Below are 21,478 nucleotides of genomic sequence, written 5' to 3' on the forward strand. Positions count from 1 at the left end.
AGGTCATCTGGTATGTGATTTTCATTGTAGTCCAATCAGATCAGACTGAACAACACTTCTGATGTCTTCTTCCTCGTCTAACCTCCTCAACAGCTTTGTTATTCGTGGCTTCCGGTCAAAAGAGCTCCTCCAATGAACTTTTCCCAAACGTGAAAGAAAACCCGAAGCCCACGGTGCCAAAGTTATACCCAGACTCCTCTCTGTTCGCCAACTGGGGCGATGACCTATCAGAAGAGGATCAAAAGATGGCTCAAGGCCTGTTTGAGATTTATGGATACAACGCCTTCCTGAGCAACCAGCTACCTCTGGACAGGAAGCTCCCAGACACCAGAGACAGCAGGTATGTTTTTGCTCTTGAGATTTCTTAACATTTTAAAACTGGGTTTATATTTCCAAATCTTGTTGTTGTCACATCTTACAAAAGAAAAAAGAAACAAATAAAAAATGGATGAACTAGTGAACTACAAAACGATTTTAAGATACCATTTGACACTTTTAATGATGACATTTTAGTTTAGAATCCCTTTAAATATTATTTATCGGTCAAAGCCTCGACCTGAATGTACAAGAACGGTCGATCAGTCTTCTACATTTGCTATTTGTTCAATAGGGGTCCCTCAGAGATCTATTGTAGGACAAATTTTATTTAGTATACATAATAATGGCCTTCCTCAAGTGTCTCCAGATGTTACTGTCCATGTATGCTGATGATACTATGATTTTTGGACCTCTCCTGACCTTTTAAGTATAAAGTATAATCCTGCAAATGTTACATTGAAATTTAACAACTTCAAAAACATCAGGCAAGAGTTGTCCTGATTGGCTGCAAATCTCTTTGTGCACATTATGCTTTTACCCCATCTTATTGCATTACAATCTGTTCACATATAGACGGTACAACACTCAAAGACAAATGCCTAAAATACTAGAATAAAAAGAGATCACTAGCACTGCAATATCCCCAAAACAAATTTCATTTACTCTGTACCAAAAACAAAACAAATTAATTAATTTACCACAGAAAGACTTTAATATTGGATTCGACACATTTAACCATTATATTTTACTTTAGAAGCTCTGTAAATTTGATTTATCTGTCAAAGCACTGACCTGAATGTATAACACTGGGTAATAAGTGTTCTCCATTTGCTGATCATACAGTAGGAGCTCCTCAGGGATCCCTTTTAGGACCAGTTTTATTTAGAGAATCTATTTATTACCTTCCTCAAGTGTGTCCAGATGGCACTGTCCATATATGCTGATGATACGTAATTTCGATTCTTGGTATGTCATGTACATATTGAAGAATTGACAATAAAGCTGACTTTGACTTTGATACTGTGATCTGTATACCTGTCCTGACCTTTTAAACCCATCTTTGAACAAACAAATTAGTAAGATCATCAGTCATGCTCAATTTAATTCTAATAATTTTTTTAAAAGTCCTGATCTGTTGCAAATCTCTTTGTGCACACTATGCTTTTACCCCATCTTATTGCATTACAACCTGTTTACATACAGACAGTACAGTCTTTATTTGTCAAAGCCCTAACCTGAATGTACAACAGTGGGTAATAAAGGTTCTCCATTTGCAAGTCATACAGTAGGAGCTCCTCAAGGATCTATTCTAGGACCAATTTTATTTAGATAATCAATTAACCCTATATACCCATTTGTATCATATTTGATACATGAGTTTCTGAGACTTCTATCTCATCAACATGATAAATAGTTTCCTTAAAAACTTCTTGTATATAACCTGATACATGCCCCCGTGTGAATTATTATTCCACTACAGGCAGCTGAAGTTGTAATTTGCTCCTTTTCAAAATTACTACTCTCATGAAATCATCCACACACTTTTTTTTAGGAGAATCATTGGTAATTTTCAAGAAGTAATGGTAAAAATATCATCTAAATTGACTTCATCTACTGTGTCCAGATGTTACTGTCCATGCATACTGATAATACTGTGATTTATCTACCTGTCCTGACCTTTTAAACCCATCTTTCAACAAACAAGTCAGTAAGATTATCAGCCATGTTCAATTTAATTTGAATAATTTCAAAAATCTGCTACATATCTCTTTGTACACGCTATGGTTTTACCCCATCTTACAACCTGGTCTCATACAGATGGGAATACACTCAAGCTTATGTATTCACTCCCCAGGCAGTGGCAGTGCACTAGAGGTGTCTGGCTAACGCAGATCAGAAAAACAGCATTTGGTCAAAATGCTTTCTCAGTTAAAGCTGTGAGAAAGTGGATAAGAGACTCCAGGAGCTTTGCAGTGTTTAAAAACTGCCTTAAAGTTGGGCTGAAATCAGTACAAAATCATCACCACCAGTGACTGGCTTTTGGCTAATTGTGTTTATTGAATCTTTTCATGGTTTTTCAAAGATTAATGATAAAAGTTTGCTGAAATATTAACCACCATCTTATACTACTTAGATGTCTCAAGAAGAAGTATCCCGGAAACCTGCCAACCATCAGTGTGGTGCTGATCTACATAAATGAGGCTCTTTCCATCATTCAGAGGGCAGTAAAAAGCATCATCACCCACAGTCCCAAACACCTGCTGAAGGAGATCATTCTGGTGGACGACTGCAGCACTTACAGTAAGTTTACCAGTGGTTTTATGATATTATAACGTACCTCTCATTTTATGTAGTATAATTTATCCCGCTATCGTCGTCTGTACTTTTTATTTGTAGATCTGACTGTGAACTACATTTTCAGATGACCTTGGGAAACCGTTAGAAGACTACATAGACCGGATTCACAAAGAGAGACCTGGACTCATTAAGAAAGTGCGACATAAAAGACAAATGGGCCTGTCCCAGTCCCGGATCTCCGGCTGGGAGCACGCCACGGCTGATGTTGTGGCCATTTTGGACGCCCATGTTGAAGCCACAGAGGGATGGTGAGTAGATTCACATGCTGGGCTCTATTTTAAGGAAAACAAGTGCAAACTGGAACTTCACTGTTTAAGTTCCTGTTTAAAATCCGATACAACCTCGTTCTCTTGAGATTATTCCACTGTTTTCACTCTTTCCAGGGCAGAGCCTCTGCTGGCCAGGATCAAGGCCGACCGGGCCGTGGTGGTTTCGCCGGTGTTTGATAAGGTCCATTTTGACGACCTACATGTGGAACAATACATTGCGTCTGCACATGCCTTCGACTGGGCATTGTGGTGCATGTACGAGTCCTTTAATGCTGACTGGTTGAAGATGGACGATGAGTCACAGCCTGGAAAGTATGTGGAACAAACGCTGTTTAATTTAGCCAGATCCATGGGAATAAGACTATTAAGGATATTAAGGAATATCCAGCTATTGTACATCCAGTGTTTGTACATTTGTAGGGCAGCTAATGTATGGAATCACACGAGTGCCATAGTAAAAGACAAATCTGTTAAAAATAATAAAGAAATTAGTGTGTAATTATAAAGAGGAATAAAGAAAAAAATAAATCTGTTAAATAATAAGGAAATAAATATGTAAATACAAAGAGAAATAAATAAAAGAATTAGTAAAAAATAAATCTGTTAAAAATAAGGAAATAAATGTGTAAGAATAAAGAGGAATAAAAAGAATAAGTAAAAAATAAATCTGTTAAAAAAATAAGGAAATAAATGTGTAAAAATAAAGAGGAATAAGTAAAAAATAAATCTGTTAAAAAATAAGAAAATGTGTAAAAATAAAGAAAAATAAATGAAAGAATAAATATATAAATCTTAAAAATAAGGAAATAAATGTGTAAAAATAAAGAGGAATAAATGAAAGAATAAATAAAAAATAAATCTGTTAAACAATAAGGAAATAAATGTGTAAATATAAATACAAAAAACAAAAGGAAAAGCAAAGACAAAATTTACCTTCATATTTCCATATATTTTAATATTTTATTTATTTTTTATTTATTCCTCTTTATATTTACACATTTACTTCTTTATTTTTTAACAGATTTATCAAAATTTATTCTTTTCAGTCTACATGTTATTTTTTAAGCGTGATGATCACATGTTTTGATGGTACATGTGGTGCTAGTAGCTCTGTTGTGTCATTTTGAACAGGAGTCCTTCTGTTATGGGAATCTTTGCAGCAGACAGACGTTTCCTTGGAGAAATCGGTGGGCTTGATGGAGGCATGACAGTTTATGGAGGAGAGAACGTTGAACTTGGGATTCGTGTGAGTATCTGGAGATGCTTCTATTCAAACCATTTAAAGAAGAGGACTTCAGTGATGCTAATGACCACCTGGTCTGTGTTCTGACTGCTCAGGTGTGGCTGTGTGGGGGAAGTGTGGAGGTCGTACCTTGTTCCAGGATCGCTCACATTGAAAGAGCTCATAAACCGTACGTCCCTGATCTCAACGCCGCCATGAGGAGGAATGCTCTGAGGGTCGCAGAGATCTGGTTGGACGAATTCCAGAAAAACACATTTATCGCCTGGAATATTCCTCTGAAGGTTTTTACTCTGATTTCTGTCTCCACTTTCACCTGGTGTTTTCTAAAGTAGAACTTTTGGGTTTGTTGAGTTTTAGGTGTTGTTTTGTGGGGTTTTAACATTTAATATTATTATATATAATACTCAGGGTCTTAACTTTAATATGTAAATTAGTCATGCACATTTGTATAATATCAGATATTAGGTAGGTATATTTGTATAATATCTAATACTGTAGGTTCTCAACATTAATATATGTTTAAAAAAAATGTCAGGCAAATAAAACTGTAGGGTCTAAAATAGCTGGAGATATTTGTTTGTTTAATTTATAATAATTAGGTTCTTAATATTAATGTAGGTTGAATATATTTGTGTAATATATAATTTGTAGGTTTTTAATCTTTATTTTAAATTTTGGGCAGATATATTTGTATTATATATGATATTGTAGGGTCTTAAGCTTAACATTTAAATTAGTCAAGTGCATTTGTATAATATCTTTTATTGTTGGATCTGAACCACAATATTATAAGGAGTCCCATGTAATTATATAAAATAAGACACAAACTTTGGTTGGGCTTGTTTTTTTAGATTTCTTCTAGTTATTTGGAATAAGGAGTAACCAATAAATATAATAATCCAATAATATCTAATATCTGATTATTCTATTTATATTATATTTACATTGTTATTATTGTTGTTGTTATTTTATGATAATAATTATTATTTATATTGTTTTATTATTTTTTAAATTATTATTATTATTATTATTGTTATTAACAATACGCTCTTTTTTAAAAAAAATGAGGTCCACACATGTGGACGCCAAGTCCTTGGAGGTTAATATTTTAGGGTTTTAATCTTAATATTTAAATTATTTTGATAAATTTATTTAATGCATTAGGGTTTTAATCTTTATATTAAATCTTGTCAACTGTAATTATATAATATATAACACTGTAGGGTTTTAATCTTAATATTTACATTATTTTTGGTAAATTTATATAATGCATCATATTGTAGCATCTTAACTTTAATATTAAAACTAGTCAGGTGTAATTATATAATATACAATATTGTAGGGTTTTAATCTTGCTATTTAAATTAGTTTTGTAAAATTTCTATAATACATAATATTGTTTGGTCTTAACCTTAATGTTTAAATTAGTTGGGCATATTTGTATAATATATAATAATGTAGGATCTTAACCTTCATAATTAAATTAGATGTTTAAATCTGTATAGAGTCTAGAGTATTTATGTTAAAATTATGAGTATTACTGTTTAAATGAAAACAAGTTTTAACCAACATTTTTGCCACACAGGATCATGGAATTGATATCGGTGATGTTTCAGAGAGAAAGAAACTGAGGGAAAAGCTGAACTGTAAACCTTTCCAGTGGTACCTGGACAACGTCTATCCGAGTCTGGAATCATGGAACAACCTGCTGGGCTATGGGGTGGTAAGGAGCACTTTCATCTTCATTATATCCTGAAAATGAATCCATGTCTGGTTTTTAAAGGCTATAAAACACAGTGAATATTAACACACAACAAACGACTGACCCTCCAGCTGACGAACACCCTTCTGAAGAGCAGCTGTGTGGATCAAGGACCTGTTCCAGGAAACATCCCTGTCCTGTACGAGTGCCACTTCCAGGAACCACAGGTAATCTTAAAAAATAAAACTTTAAAAAAAGATGCTGAAATGATGATGAATCACATCATTTAATCAGAACTGGTCTGGTTCACCAGTACTGCTACTACAACACAGATGATGAAATCATCATCGGATTGATTAAATCTCACAAATACAACAAGAACCGCTGCCTGGTGGACCCGGGAACAGGAAGTATTCCCACCCTGCACCAGTGTGAGCTGGCCAAGAAAAACCAGCTGAACTTGCACTGGGACTTCAGACAGGTAAGATGTCACCTGGTGGTGTCTCCTCAGATTCCACCACTAGGAGGAGCCAAAGTCATAAATGTTCTCCACATATTTAACCCTCCTGTTGTCCTCATTTACAGGCAAAATATTGTTTCCTTGTCTGAAAAAAATCCAAAAAATCAGCAAAAAAATTCCCCAAATTTCTGAAAATTTGCAAAACCTTCAGGAAGAAAATTCCAATAATTCCTTAAAAGTTTCCCTTAAAAGTTTAAATTTTTTTTTTAAATCCCCCAAATTTGGCAAGAAAATTCTTGCAAATATTTTCAAAAAATGAGTGAAAATCTTCCAAAAAAAATCTTAAAAATATCTAAAGTGATTCCATTTGTATCAGTAAAACTTCTAATATTTTCTTTAAAAATATTTTTTTTAATTCGCTGGATTTTGGTTGATTTTTTTGGTGAATGTTCTTAAGAAACATTTTTAACATTTATTTTTTTTCCACCAAAAAATGTTCAAAGATTTCCAAAAAATGTTGAAAATGTCAGAAGTTTCACTGTGAAAATTTTTTTCTCCACATTTTCAAACTTTAAAACGGGTCAGTTTTGACCTGCAGGACGACACGAGGGTTAAAAACATTTTATAATCTCATAAATGTTCTCCACATATTTAAAAACACTTTACAATCTCCTAAATGTTCTCTCTCTTCTGGTTAGGGCCGAGCCATCAGGAACAAGAAGACAAACAGATGTCTGGAGATCGCTCCAGGAGAAAGTGGTGAATATGAGCTCATCATTCAGAAGTGCAGCGGACAGAGATGGACGATTGAGCATCTCGTCACTAGCTTTTAGTTCTATTCTGTAACGGATTTGATATTGTATTAATGTGGGCTCATGTGAACTGGGTTGATGAAAACTGAATGGAAAATCTGAAGTTATTGTCTTTGAGCTAATTTCTTTTTTATTTATTGTAGTTTATTGGCCTGTGACTTCTTTAACTACCCTTGAAATTAAACTGATCCCAAGAGATTGAATTATTTTTACTTTTTGATACTTTAACCCTCGTGTCGTCCTGCGGGTCAAACTGACCTGTTTTAAAGTTTGAAAATGTGGAAAAAAAACTATATTTTCACAGTGAAACTTCTGATGTCCACATTTTCAACATTTTTGGGAAATCTTTGAACATTTTTTGGTGAAAAAAAATGTTAAAAATGTTTATTTAAGAACATTCACATAAAAATCAACCAAAATCCAATGAAATTCACTGGATTTTTGTTGATTTTTATGTGAATGTTCTTAAAGAAAATATTAGAGGTTTTACTGATATATATGGAATCACTTTACATATTTTTAGGATTTTTTTGGAAGATTTTTACTAATTTCTTGAAAATATTTACAATAATTTTCTTGCCAAATTTGGGAGATTTTTTAAATAAAATTTTTAAGGGAAACTTTTAATTTTCTTCCTAAAGGTTTTTACAAATTTTCAGAAATTTGTGGAATTTTTTTTGCTGAATTTTAAAAAAAAAATTCAGACAAGGAAACAATATTTTTTGGTGCCTGTAACCCTCATCTTAACCCTCATCATAACCCTCATGAGGCATAACTGAGTACAGATATTGAACGATAACTTTCATTGTTCTCATACAATGACAATAAAGACATTCTGATTCTGATTCTGATAATGTTTGCATTCTAATGTGCACAAACACAGAAGCAAATACCTTTCATCAGAATCGGCAAGAGAGCTTCTTCTCAGAGCATATTTCCTACCCTGGACGATTTAAAATGCTTTTGAATGTGATAAAAACACAGTAAAGGACACAGATTTGTGACAGCGGTGGAAAACAGCTTTTGGACACCTCATATATTTGCATTTATATTACATTAAGCATCACTCTCAGGTCTTCAGGTGTAATTTCTTTTCCTACAATCACAGCAATAATATTAAACAAATCCTTTTAAAAAAGCCATTAAAAACTTAAATTTGATTGGTTCCATAAGAAGATATTTTGAGTATTGGTTCATTTTAGTAGAATTTAGTTTTGTTAGTTTTTCTTGTAAGCAATAAAAAAAAGCATAAATTGTATTTGTTTGTGTCTGTTTAAAGCAGCCTCACCTTTAGAAACACAAAAAGGATGTTTTCGACAAATATTTCCTGATAATATTTGAGAAAATTTTAAGGGTGTCCAAAAACTTTTCCCCACCGCTGTATAATGCTGTTCACACGTCAGTGGTGCCTTTAAATCAGTCTGCTGCAGGATATTCAGGGTGTGTCGCGTTTTTTATTCCCAAATTAATGCAAACAGCCGAACCTAATACTGACAGAGATGCATCTATTATATGCAGCAATCCAGACTTTCTTGATGTGGTGTGCTTTAATGCAACTCCCACTGCTTTATCTGTCGTGTTCCACACGTGGATCCGCCTGACGACACACACTGTCTTTTATTCTTGATCTGCCAGCTTCACTGCAATACAACACGGGATTAATGCAACATGTTTTTCTTCTGTATTATTATCACCTTTAGGAGTGCCACTGAGCCGGCACACACCAATTAAACTCCCATTATCAAATCCTGCACCCCGCAGGTATAAGATTAATGAAGTGAGTCACACTTTGTTGACAGAGATCTATTATCTGACACTTTTCTGAGCAAAACTTTTATTATTAGTAGATCTACTATAGTTCTATTATAGTCTATAATAAACTGCACTGTCTGCCGTCTCGTTTCTAAACAAAAAGAACCCTAAATCAAACCTGCTTTAGAAGAATAAACTCATCAACAACCACAGCTGAAACCATGAAATTAAAAAAGTCGATGCTGTCTGAAAATGAACAGCATTTGGGACTTCTTTTTCATTTATGACAAAATGTAACAAATTTTGAACCTATTTTGAGTCATTTTGTACCATTTTTAACATGCTTTGGGAAATTCTGAGCAATTTTGTACAGGTTTCGAGTCATTTTAGACTAGTTTCAACTTGTTTTAGAAGTTATTTATATTCTATATTCTATTCTATTCTATTCTATTCTATTCTAAAGTTCTTGGACACACCTGTGTTTGGTCACACAGGTACCCAGTTTGATGGGGACAGACCATTTTCACAGCAGGCGTTTTGACCTTTCACAGCACTGACAACACAGGTGGAATAAACAATAACTCAGTTCCCATTAAGTTTTCCAATAAACCATGACAGAGAATCAACACGCACAAAGGCTGACCCTCCCCCGGATGAAATGCAGCCATCATTAATTCACCTGGGCTTTATCCATTCTGACAAGTAGAAATGTTTGCCATGAAAAACGTCCATTAAGGTGAGACGGTGCTTTCATTAGTACTGCCAATTCCAGTTCAGCTGGACCTGCTCTCAACCGCAACGCAGCAACGCAGCATGCTAGCATTAGAGAAAAAACATCATTTTCTCAAGGTGTTTTGCTTCACATGTCTTCTCTTAGAGTAGTGGAAAAAGGGAAAATACACACACAGGTGTTTATTTTACTACATTTTGTCTTTTGGACATTTTGAATGAACAAATGAATGTTTTTATTTCAGACGTGAGGAAAAATAGCCACAAAAACAAATCAAAACATTCAAAACAACAACAAAACAAGATAAAACACACCAAAACAAACATCAGCTTATTTACTCCACCCCATCGGTCACTCCACTCCCATAGTTATTTATGTACATATTACAAACAAAATAGAAAATAAATAACATAAATAAACAAACATTAAATTGGCAGCGTCATTTTAGTCACATGGTTGCATATTTGATGAGATATTAGCTCCTGTACTTATTTAATTCTAACATTTCAAAGAACTTGTCATGGAAGAAAAGTAAATAAACAGTTGTCTTGATGCAACTAAAAAAATAAAAACTGAATTTTACTAAACAAGTCTCAAAATGAGTTGTTGTCATACTGTCAACCAGAAATCTCCAATATCAGCCTCATATCAGACCACTAGTGTTATACAAAGAAAAGGGCTCTGTGAAAACCTCCAGAATATAAAGAGGAAGAAAAAGAAATAGCTACATTAAGACAGTGATTTATTTAATTTTCTTCCGTGAGAATTTTTTTAAATGTTAGAATTAAATATTTACAAGAGCTAATGCACTCCTCTGCATAAATGTCCAAAAGACAAACATCTACAGTCAAAGGTTTGGACACACCTTCTCATTCAGTGGTTTTTATTTCGTTATTTTGTACTATGTAGATTAATACTGAAGACAGGAAAACTATACAATAATATATATGGAATTATGTGGTAAACAAAAAAGTTTTAATCATCACTATTAATCTACAATCTGGAAAAATAATACAAATAAATAAAAAGCACTGAATGAGAAGATGTGTCCAAACTTTTGACCAGTCAAGTAGATTTTTCTTTTTCCTCACTATTCTAAGAGAAGACATGTTCTGCTAACAAAACATGTTCTGAGGAGGTCAGGAAGGAACTTTAGTCCTCTTTAGTTGATTTTTTTGTGCAAAATTAGAATTTTTGTTGCAATTTCACCTGTTTTGTGGTAATTTTGGTACTTTTTGTGGCGATTTTGGGTTTTTTTATGGTAATTTTGGCCGTTTTTGTGGTTATTTTGCATGTTTTTTGTGTGAAATTTGAGTTTTTGTCACAATTTCACCTGTTTTATGGTAATGTTGGTCCTTTTCGTGGTAAATTTGGCAATTTTTGTGGTGATTTTCCATGTTTTTGCTGGCTAATTTGAGCATTTCTGGGTCATTTAGGCTCTTTTTGGGTAATTTTGGGGGTTTTTTGTGGTAATTTTGGCCGTTTTTGTGGTAAATTTCCAACTTTGTTAAGTTATTTTAGTTTAAATCTCAGTGCACAAGAAAATTATTAATATTATTATTATTTCTCCTGTAGTGTCTTTCCTAATGTTAGCATGCTAAGTTGCGGTTTAGAGCAGGTCTTTGAAGTGTCAATGAAAGCACAGATTCACCTTAATGAACCTTTATTTATATTTAATATACTATATATTATAATTGTAACTGCTTTGGTTTTTTGACTGACCGGTTGCTGTTGGAATCTGTTTTATTAAAACTCCAGCTGCTGCTGTTCTGATTGGACGTGCAGAGCAGGTGACGGCGTGACGTCAGCCTACTTATGAGGAACACCTGTGCCTTATATGGTCAGGAGGCAGCAGCAGCAGCAGAGCGGTCTGAGCTCAGAGGGACAGTTTCAAACAAAAAGCAAACATCAGCATGTAGAAGCATCACGTCAGCTGCAGACCAGTAACCTCTGAGCTCTCCTGAAGGTTCTTGTTCCTGAAGGTTCCTGAAGGTTCTCCTCTCTGGCTGGAGGTTCAGTCCTGGAGGTAGCAGGATGAGGACGGTGGGGTTGAAGCGCTCGGTGCTCGTCCTGGTGGGCGTCGGGCTCGTCGTGTACGTGAGCATTTTCCTGAAGAGTGGGTACGAGCGGAGAGTGGGTTCTGAGCATCAGCTGGAGCCGCGGAAGGCCACGAGCTTCTCTGAGCTGGAGGAGAGCATCAGCAACCTCTGTGAGTTCAACCACTGATGGACCTTTCTGCTGCACTGTAGAAATAAAGTAGTTATTTACACCGTAAAAATCCGGTACAGAAATGTATTGATGCTGTTGATTTTAGTTTAAAAAATGTGCTTACTGCAAAAAAAGTTTAAACCTTTAAAAAATTGTTTTATTTGAAAATTTACCTAAAAATGCCATTTAAAGTAAAGTTTGTGTGACCTGTTATAAATATTACAGCATTTTTCCATCATCAGCACAACAGTTAGAGTATTTAACATTTAATATGTGTATTTTGTGTGTAAATTCTGGTTATAGCTGTCATAAATATTAAACCATATGTCCTTCATTCACACAAAAGTACATCAGTTTGACTCTGACAAATAGTATTTTTTACATGAAATAATAAATATTACGGTATATTTCCATTATCTGCACAACAGTACGTCCATTTAACAGTGAAAAACTGCATTCTTTTCAAGAAATAAATGCAAAAATGAATGTTATACACATATAAAATAACTGTAAGAGCAGTAAAAAGTATTTTTCAGGAGAAAAAAAAAACCTAAAAATCTCCTGATTAGCTTATTCACTGTGATTTAGTGTTATATAAATTGGATCAAACTCTTTCAGAGTTTACAGATTTTTACCGTCATGGTTTGACAGTTTTTCACTGTAAAATTTCCAAGTATTTTTTACAATGTGCAGTGGATGCTCAGATTTGACACGTTTTCACTACAAATTAAGAAGATGATGATCTGGTGATAAAATATGGCCACATCTGGATTCTAAAAGTATTATAATCTGTATGTTAAATGCAAAATGACAATAGCTGCAATTTAACAGAGAAGAAAGGAAAACCTTCTGTATCATGAAGGCTCCCTGATGTGGTTTTTATAATATTGGATGAATAGCTTCTAATAGAAATGTCATTTTCTTGAAGTTTATTAATGATACATGTGGGCAAATTTCAACAGATGTTCAAAAATGATTGGTTATTGAATTGTTTTCTTTACAGTTTATATAGATTTTTTAAAACCATTTTATATAATTTGACGGGTTTTGATAATTTTTATCATTTTTATAGCTTTATCTATAACATTAATCTCAAGTAAATTGCTTTATTTGACTTAGAAAACTGGCAGATTTGCATGAAGCTAGAAATATACTGTATATGAATCTATTTCAGATACCAGGTTTTATTTTTTTTTAAGTTTAGTAGTTTAAAAGGCTGAACAGGACAAGTGCAATATCCAAATCTTAGTAGCTGCAATTTCTTTTGATAAAGTTTGTCACATATGCTGTTATAAATAAAGCATTTTGGTGCTATGGAGACGCCACAGATAATCCTGATCTCCACACGCAAGGCAACCTGTTTGCTCAGTGCAGGCTGCAGAACAAACACACTTTTTTGTAATCATTTTTTAATAATGTCAGTGGAAAAACATTTATGAAAAATGACCGTTCCCACTAAAATCTTAGTCAACATAACTGCAGTTTAATTCTATCTTTCATATCTAGAATTTTCTGCAAAAAGTGATCAAACTTTTGTTCTGTTGTTCTCTTTCCCCTGTCATCCTCAATCTCTCAAATCTAAAAAAGACAAAGTAGTCAAACTTTTTGAGAAGAAGCAGAACGACATGCAGAAGATGCTGGAAGAGGACAAAGCCAAGCGGGAAAAAGCTGCAGAGCTGATAAAGTCGGAATTCCTGAAGCAGCCGGGGCAGAAAGAGCAGCCGGAGAACAAGCAGGAGGCCGACAAAGAGAAGAAGTCCAACAAAGTGTTCCCTAAATCTGCCCTGTTCAAGCAGTGGGGGGACGGTCTGTCCGAAGACGACCAGAGGGAGGCACAGGCTCTGTTTGACAAGTACGGATACAACGTTTTCCTCAGCGATCGCCTCCCTCTGGATCGACCTCTTCCAGACACCAGGGTTCCAGGGTACGCCTTTAACTTCCTGCTCACGTTGTCTGAACACAGAGCATTTTTAACCTTCTAATGCAGGGGTGTCCAACATGAGGCCCGCAGGCCAAAAGTGGTCCTCCAGAGGGTCCAATCCGGCCCTCAAAGTGTAAAAATTCCAGAGAACACATTAACTGCAGATTGTAAATTAGTAAAACTATAAATTTAAATAATTTCTAGACCATGACAAGTTGTTCTGATCATAAAGTAAAATACTAGATTGTTCATTGTTCTTTTGTGTCTTATTTTTGTAATATTTTCTTGTTTTTGTTGTTTTTTGTTTCCTTTTCATCTCGCTTGTGTTTTTTGTCTCATTTTTGTCATTTTGTGTTTTGCTTTATTCATCGTTTTGTGTATCATTTTTCTCATTTTGTGTTTTTTTTGTCTCGCTTGTTTGTCTATTTTTTTGTTGTTTTGTTCCTTGCTTTTGACATTTTTTGTCTCATTTTTGTCATTGGTCCATTTTTTTGTCCCTTTGTAACTTTTTTTCTCAGTTTTTGTCTCTTTTTTTGTTTTGTTTTGCGTCGTTTGAATCATTTTTTGTCATTTTGTTTTTGATGGCTAAATGTTGTGTTCCTTTGTAGACACACTGTGATCTGGAAGTTGTAATGTGAAAATGATAAACTGAGGCTGAATGTTGTTGAAATTGAATTTATTTTTCTTGAGAAATTTCAGGTTTTTCATGATGTTTTGTTCAAAGATAATTCCTTAAATCTGAACTTTTTTTGCACTAAAACAAATAGAAAAAATTGGACTTGTCATTATTTTTATAGGCTTTTATGCTGTGATTTTACTGGTCACTGGAGATGAAACTGGGCTGAATGTGGACCTGGAACTAAAATAAGTTTGACACCCCTGTTCTAATGCAAAAGATGGAGGCTTTTTTTCTGTCTCATCATTCTGTCTGAACAGGTGCTTGAAAAAGACTTATCCAAAGGACCTGCCGAGTCTCAGCGTGGTGCTCATCTACCTGAACGAAGCACTGTCGGTCATCAAACGAGCCCTGCGCAGCATCATCGACCGCACACCGAAGAACCTCCTGAAGGAGATCATAATGGTGGACGACAACAGCTCGAATGGTTGGTTGGTTAATGAACCTTCTGTGATCAACCAAAGCTTCTTGGATGCTGCTACTGCAGGCTTTAAGCTGGGGTGCTTTTTGTACTTTATCACTAGCACTGTTGTGAAACTCTTACTGTATACTTTGTCAATTTAACTTGCACCTTTTAGAGCATTTCACTTTCACATTTCCTCATGAACATAACAGCAAGACTGGACATAGCTTCCAACAAAGTACCAGCACCTGTTCAGAGCTCACTAATTGACACAGCATGTTTTTTTTAAGACAAAAAGCACATTAAAGCTCTTAAACAAGATAAACTCCAGCATAAATCCCCTGGTTAATCTGACAGATGTTAAATGTGCACAGGAACCAAACAAGACGTGTGTTTATCACCAAGCTTTAGTTCCTTTAAGGGAGATTTTGTTGCTGCTGAAAAGAGTCGATGTTTTCTTTGTACCACACAAAGAAAACATCGACTCTTTTCAGCAGAGGCCTCGTCTAACTCTAGGCAACTAAACAAATAATCAAAATTCCCAGAGTCAAATGACTTCTTGCTTTGCATTCATTAATCTCAACCCTGCAAACAGTGGAGGTGTCACGCTAGATTGCAGGATAATAAATGGAGTTTCTTATTTGTTTTGTTTAGACTAAATCAAATACACGGGAACAGAAACTTCGTCACCAGCTGCAATTTTAAATCGGATTATCTCAAAAACGGCAATTAAGACATTCCATTGTACTGAAAAACATACTGTAATTTATGAAAATGTGAGGCATATCTGTGATCAGAGCAGCTTCCTCTCAGATTTCAACAAGTCTTTAGCTTAATTCTCGTGGAAACTTGTGTCACAGCCTCATCCAGACTCACTAAAAGTCGACTATCTGTTCCCTTGTAATCTCAAACTGTTTGTCCATATTCACTCCTCAATTCAGAGAACCTGAAGGGTGACCTGGACCTGTACGTGAAGTCTCTGGAGGAGCAGAACCCAAACCTTCGTTTTACCAGAGTGAGGCACTCCGAACAGCGAGGCCTCGCTCATGCCAGAGTTTCTGGCTGGAAGGCGGCTACTGCTGAGGTGGTGGCCATCCTGGACGCTCACATTGAAGTCCATGAGCTGTGGTAGGAATCTGACGGGTGACAAATCAAAGGAAAAACCAAAAGAGTCTTACAAAGGTTCTACTGAAGGGACAGATCATCATTCTTCCTAAGAATATTCCCTCATTTGGTGTTTTGATGATGGTGGAGGAGAGCGTGATTGACTTGTCAGTACAAAATATCCCATATGTGTCCATTGGGTTGAGGAATGGTGGATGGGAAGGTCACAGAATGTAATTTACATTAAACCATGAAGTGGCAAATGGATGATCCTGGAAGAGGGTACTCCCATCAGGATAGTAATATTACTGATAGACTCTCTCGGAATGTCTATATTGGTTTGCAGTAATCGTTCCTTCTACAGGGGCAAAGCAACACCATAAAACAACCAAAAGGGTTCTAGTTTTCCCTTTTTTTCCTGTGCAAGTGCAAGACTTTAATATTTTTTTATAGCAGCAATGCTTGAAATCCAATCTTATGTTGAAATTTGCTTTAACTTTTTAACCTTGCAATCTTCCACCGCTGCCAACATTCCAAAAATACAAATACAACCTGCGTCCACTTGCTAAATGCCTAGTTATTCTGGATAATTTCAGTCAGAAACACTGTTTCTGCCCACTAAAGCACTGTCTGATCCTCATGCAACCACAGTCTGATCTACTGGCGACTGAGCAGCTTCACTTGAACCTTGCGTAAGGGCAGTGTGTTGGTGGAGGTAATGAGGCTGCTGCTTAGACTGGTAGTCATTTAAGCGGCAGGTCTGAGCACAAGCAAAAAAAGCTGATATTAGCTATGTCTGTACGCTTTATTTTAAGTCAAAAACTCCATCTACCTTTCAAATGCTGCGCTTATGTTCACTTGGGTTGTGGAAAAATGAAACTAACGTTCATGGGAGACTGAACTATTTAAAACAAACAAGCCTTGTTGCAGTCGTTGAGGTAATAAAGGAGTGACTGGCACTGATCCACAACATACAGTCATTTTGCACAAGTAACAATATAGATCCAACTGACGCTTCTGTGTAAATATTTAAAATGTGGAGGTCGTTGCATTGATGTGACCTGCCCCCTCTCTTTTCCCTTTGTCCAGGGCTGAACCTCTGTTGACACAGATCAAAGCTGACCGAACAGTGGTGGTGTCCCCTGTGTTCGACAGAGTCAACTTTGATGATCTCAAAGTCATCCAGTACCAACCAGCAGCGCACGCCTTTGACTGGGCTTTGTGGTGCATGTATGAGGGTTTCATGCCCGAGTATTACAAAAAAAATGACAATTCATTGCCTGGGAAGTAAGTCAAAGTGAACATAACCCCATGGTCCTAATAATCCTATCTTTGGCTCCATAGTCACAGTTCTCTTCTTTCACTCCAGGAGTCCATCGGTCATGGGAATCCTAGTTGCTGACAGGAAGTTTCTCGGGGAAATTGGGGTTCTTGACGATGGAATGAAAGTGTACGGTGGAGAAAATGTTGAGCTGGGAATTCGCGTGAGTAAATCTTAGATCCTTCATGTGATGACACAGCATCAGGCCAAGTTAGAGCACGAAAGAATACAGATCCTGGTTTCAACAGAGCTATCCAATCCCTTACACCAAGCTGGTTACGTCACAGCTGTTGAGAAAGAGGGATAAAATGAATCCTGCTCTTACTTAATAACTATCCAGAGTTGTAAGATCCTGTCTCGTAGTATTACAAGCGACTGTTCAGTGTTTGCTGTCTGATAAGCCTAAGAAAAACCTGCATTACCCAAAACGGATCTTCCTGGATTGCTGTGATTAATGATTTATGCAATCATTGGCTCCTAAGGTTGATTTAGAGGAACCTACCATCCATGTCTTTGGACAGGAAGAACAATCAAATTCTATTCTATTCTTCCTGTGAGGCTGCCGTACAAACCATTAAAATCAACATTGATATGCTATAACAGCTACATAAAATACAAATTTATGGTAAACTTACTGCAACTAGTAAGCCTGCATGCCATAAATGTTCCATGAAGTTAGCCATAAGTCCGCTGAAGGCACAAATCTATTTTGCTTATGAAAATGTAGAAAGTTGTCATTATTGCCAGAATGTTGCAGGAAATTTGTCATTAGTGGCTAAGCCTGGCAAACTTGTGGCAACATTTTCTGGAAAATCTCTGTAAATCTACTGCAAACATGTTGCTTTTGTAAGGGTGGATGTCAAACCAAGGTTAACAACCAGAGATGGTTTTCATTTGGACTTTGTGGTAGAATTGGCTGCTTGAGCTAAAGTTGACATTTTGAGAAAGAAGCGCATTAACATTATTGCAGAGAGATCCAAAGATGCCGTACTTGAATGAAAGGTAAATCTAAAGCTACAACCAGCAGGAAATTTGTTTTATGCTTAGGATAAAGACTAAACAGAATAAAAGATCTGTCAATGGAACTGTCGCCAGTGGTGACAGATCAAAAACTAGTAAGGTGTCTGTTTTTGCTCATGTAGGTGTGGACATGTGGAGGCAGTATTGAAGTAGTTCCATGCTCCAAGATCGCCCACATCGAGCGCTACCACAAGCCCTACCTGCTGGACCTGAGTCCTGCCATGAAGAGAAACGCCCTGAGGGTCGCAGAAATCTGGATGGATGAATACAAGCACAACATCAACTTGGCCTGGAACTTGCCATTTGAGGTACTTCAAATTGAGGTCAAGAAACTGTCAAAGTGATGGCCTCTGTGAAAGTTTTTCAACTCTCAGATGCGATCTTAATATATTAAACAAATCCTGAAATATTCTTTGCCTTTGCAGAATCATGGAATTGACATAGGAGATGTCTCAGAGAGGAAGAAACTCAGAGAGAGGTTGAAGTGTAAACCTTTCAAATGGTACCTGGACAATGTCTATCCTAAGTTGGATCCCTGGGATGACCTACTTGGATATGGAGGAGTACGTTTACTTTTAGATGCTGCTTAGTGTGTATAGTCATGGTAGTATTTCATTGTGTTTTCATAATGTTTGTTTCCCTACCGACAGATGAAGAATCTTGATGCTGACATGTGCATAGACCAAGGTCCGGTACCAGGTCATACACCCATTGCCTTCAACTGCTACTACTACGGACCTCAAGTAAGTGAAACACCCACGTGGTTGTCAAGTGTCCTGACTGTAGTCCCTAATCAGAAATCTTGTCTCTCCATTGTAGTTACTTTATTTAAATGCCAGTTCTGCTTTCTGACCTTTTTTTTTTTTTTAAGTACACATATTTCCGAGGAACTGGTGAGCTCTACATTGGCGGCATCAAGTCCCACAAGTACAACGACAACCGATGTTTGACCGACGCCGGCCAAAAAGAAACCGAGCCCGGCCTGTACAACTGCAAAGAGGCTATGCAGAAAGGAATGGGGATATACTGGGACTTCACTCAGGTACTGCAAGAAAAACTAGTATTAAGGCCCCAGGCTGTATGTATAAGATGAATGGACCACCACTTTGAAGTCTAGAGTTTGGAATTTGGCAACAAACTTGGTCTCGGACAGTCATACAGCAGTGGACTGTCAATTTCCTTAAAACACTCCCTGCTTTGTCATCTATTTTATTATTAGTCTGATAATTGTTTACAAAATGAGCATGAGGTTGTGTTAAAACAATCTCAAAATTAGCAATTGAAGCCATAAACTTTTAAGGAAAACATCTACTAAGGAAGAAATCACATGAGAAGTAGCTCAGTTTTCTCATACACTTCTTCCTTTTGCAAGAACATGAGTCGCCCCCTGGTGGCTGTTAAACAGGATGCAGGTTAAATGTGTTTGCTTCACTTTTCAGACCTGGAGGCTATGTCCATCTTTTATATTCAGTCTGTGACTAAAGCATGTATGTAAAAGTCATGAAACATAGGACAAAAAAAATGTGTTTCTAAAAAAATAAGGATTGGATTACTTAAAAAGCTTGAAATACTGACAATGTTCTTGACATTCTTTGATTCTCTTTTCTAGGGCAAAGAGATGAGGAACAGACAGACGAAAAGATGCCTGGAAATTAAAGACCAGAAACTTGTCATACAGGAATGCTCTGGCCAAAGATGGGAGATTCAAAATGTAATCAAAGCATTTTGAAGTATGCGTGTGTGATTTCACTTCTCTGCTGATAGGTCAGTGGATAAAAACACTTGAATGAGTAAAATGTAAAATAAACCATGATGACTTTTCAGGATGAGGGGAAAGGAGTGGTGGGTTTTGTAAATCTTATGAGTGGATTTTATGGCAGCAAGTGATTGTTTTCCACTATTTATGTGCCAATTCTTAAAGATTATTACTAACCTGGTTGCTAAAGTTGCATTTTGTGCCAGATGACTGAGAAAAACACCAAAGTTTTCCCCCTCAGAAAAAGGAGCTTGCCTGGCTTTGTTACCTTATTGCTGTTTTGAAACAAAGTTGTGAAATGCCTGCTGGCTGCCTAATTAGTCCACGCATACCATCATGCCATTTAGAAAAAGCAAAGTTAATCCCTTTCCCTCCTCTTCAGTCTTTCCAGACGGTGACACCTTCATATTTCTGTCCCAGCACACACTACAGCTGATGCATGTTTGGATTTGCTTCATATTAAAAACTGGATCATTGTGAAAGCTTTTGGGTTCAAGCTTTAACTCATTTTGCAGTTTAGATGGTGTTTTACTACACCATCTTTTAGCCATAAAACAATAGATTCTATTAGTTTTCTCCAGCTAGCATTTATACAAATTTTATGCTCTGCTTTTGTCACAGTCCGGTGCATGTAATATTTAAAAATTCGGTTTTTTTTGTTTTTTTTTTACTGTTTCTACGTGCATCATCATCTGTGATGTGATGAAAAGCAAATGAAGTGAAAGGCCAATGAAGGTCAGTGGATTAAGAGAAGACTTGAGTCTAAACATCAGCATTCATGCCTGAGGTGAAGTTCTACTGTTCAGAAGTTTAACTACTTTAGCTCAGAGTTCACTGGTTTATGAGTCATGAATGACAGGTTTAAACCTATTGTACTCTGGTGTTCTCTAAGGGTCGGGTTGTGGAAAGGACACATTTGGTGATGCAATAAATTGGTAAAAATGTTCTTTTTGTAATTATTTATGTGGATAAAAATGAAATCAGGTCAGCTAATGACTGACAGGTTACCGCTGTGCAGGTAACTAAAATCTCTTTTATTTATTTCCTTGCTGGGTGCATGTTGGAGGTTCTTGGTGTATGTTTTGTTTGTTTTGGTTTTCAGAACTCTGATGTTTAGAAAAAGGTTAGTCTTATTTGGGACTTCCTTGATGGACTTGTATTTTCAGTACTTCAGAGTTCTGAGGAAAAGGTTTATGTCAAAATACTTTATATTGTTTTGTTTTTGTTCATTTGGAAATAAAATGAATTTGTTAAAGTGGTGAATGTTTTATTTTCCTCCTCAAATAACTTCTTAAAGCTCCTTATAAGTATAAAATCTGCTGCAGTCTCATCTAAGGTACCAAGACCTGGAAGATTTTAGAGTTACAGAAGAATTAGTCATCAGTTATTTTTAAGGCCTTCATTAGCTTTGACTGCAGTCAGAAC

The 21,478-nt window shown here is 36.1% G+C and overlaps 2 protein-coding genes across 3 annotated transcripts in view; both read left to right on the forward strand.

Annotated features, from left to right (window-relative positions):
- Positions 1-8,007, forward strand: part of LOC111564149 (probable polypeptide N-acetylgalactosaminyltransferase 8) — a 10,688-nt gene extending 2,681 nt beyond the window's left edge. Inside the window, exons 2-11 of one of the 2 annotated variants that reach the window (XM_055009333.1) lie at positions 94-340; positions 2,453-2,619; positions 2,741-2,924; positions 3,060-3,257; positions 4,077-4,191; positions 4,284-4,469; positions 5,774-5,911; positions 6,022-6,117; positions 6,270-6,371; positions 7,049-8,007. In XM_055009333.1, the coding sequence (XP_054865308.1) occupies positions 94-340; positions 2,453-2,619; positions 2,741-2,924; positions 3,060-3,257; positions 4,077-4,191; positions 4,284-4,469; positions 5,774-5,911; positions 6,022-6,117; positions 6,270-6,371; positions 7,049-7,183 (1,568 nt within the window). In that variant the 3' untranslated portion in view covers positions 7,184-8,007. Of the gene's footprint in view, positions 1-93; positions 341-2,452; positions 2,620-2,740; positions 2,925-3,059; positions 3,258-4,076; positions 4,192-4,283; positions 4,470-5,773; positions 5,912-6,021; positions 6,118-6,203; positions 6,372-7,048 lie in introns of both variants that reach the window. The other variant, XM_055009332.1, reaches the window with a different exon arrangement.
- A 2,936-nt stretch (positions 8,008-10,943) lies between these two features.
- On the forward strand, positions 10,944-21,312 carry LOC111564148 (probable polypeptide N-acetylgalactosaminyltransferase 8). Its single transcript, XM_023263563.3, has 11 exons — positions 10,944-11,853; positions 13,440-13,776; positions 14,710-14,876; positions 15,794-15,980; positions 17,046-17,243; positions 17,326-17,440; positions 18,420-18,605; positions 18,723-18,860; positions 18,948-19,040; positions 19,169-19,339; positions 19,907-21,312. Exons 1-11 carry the CDS (start codon positions 11,679-11,681, stop codon positions 20,024-20,026), a joined length of 1,887 nt encoding a protein of 628 aa, XP_023119331.1. The 5' UTR covers positions 10,944-11,678; the 3' UTR covers positions 20,027-21,312.
- The last annotated feature ends 166 nt before the right edge of the window (positions 21,313-21,478 follow it).

Source organism: Amphiprion ocellaris, chromosome 3, assembly GCF_022539595.1.
Source record: "Amphiprion ocellaris isolate individual 3 ecotype Okinawa chromosome 3, ASM2253959v1, whole genome shotgun sequence".
In the NCBI taxonomy this organism is placed as follows: domain Eukaryota; kingdom Metazoa; phylum Chordata; class Actinopteri; family Pomacentridae; genus Amphiprion; species Amphiprion ocellaris.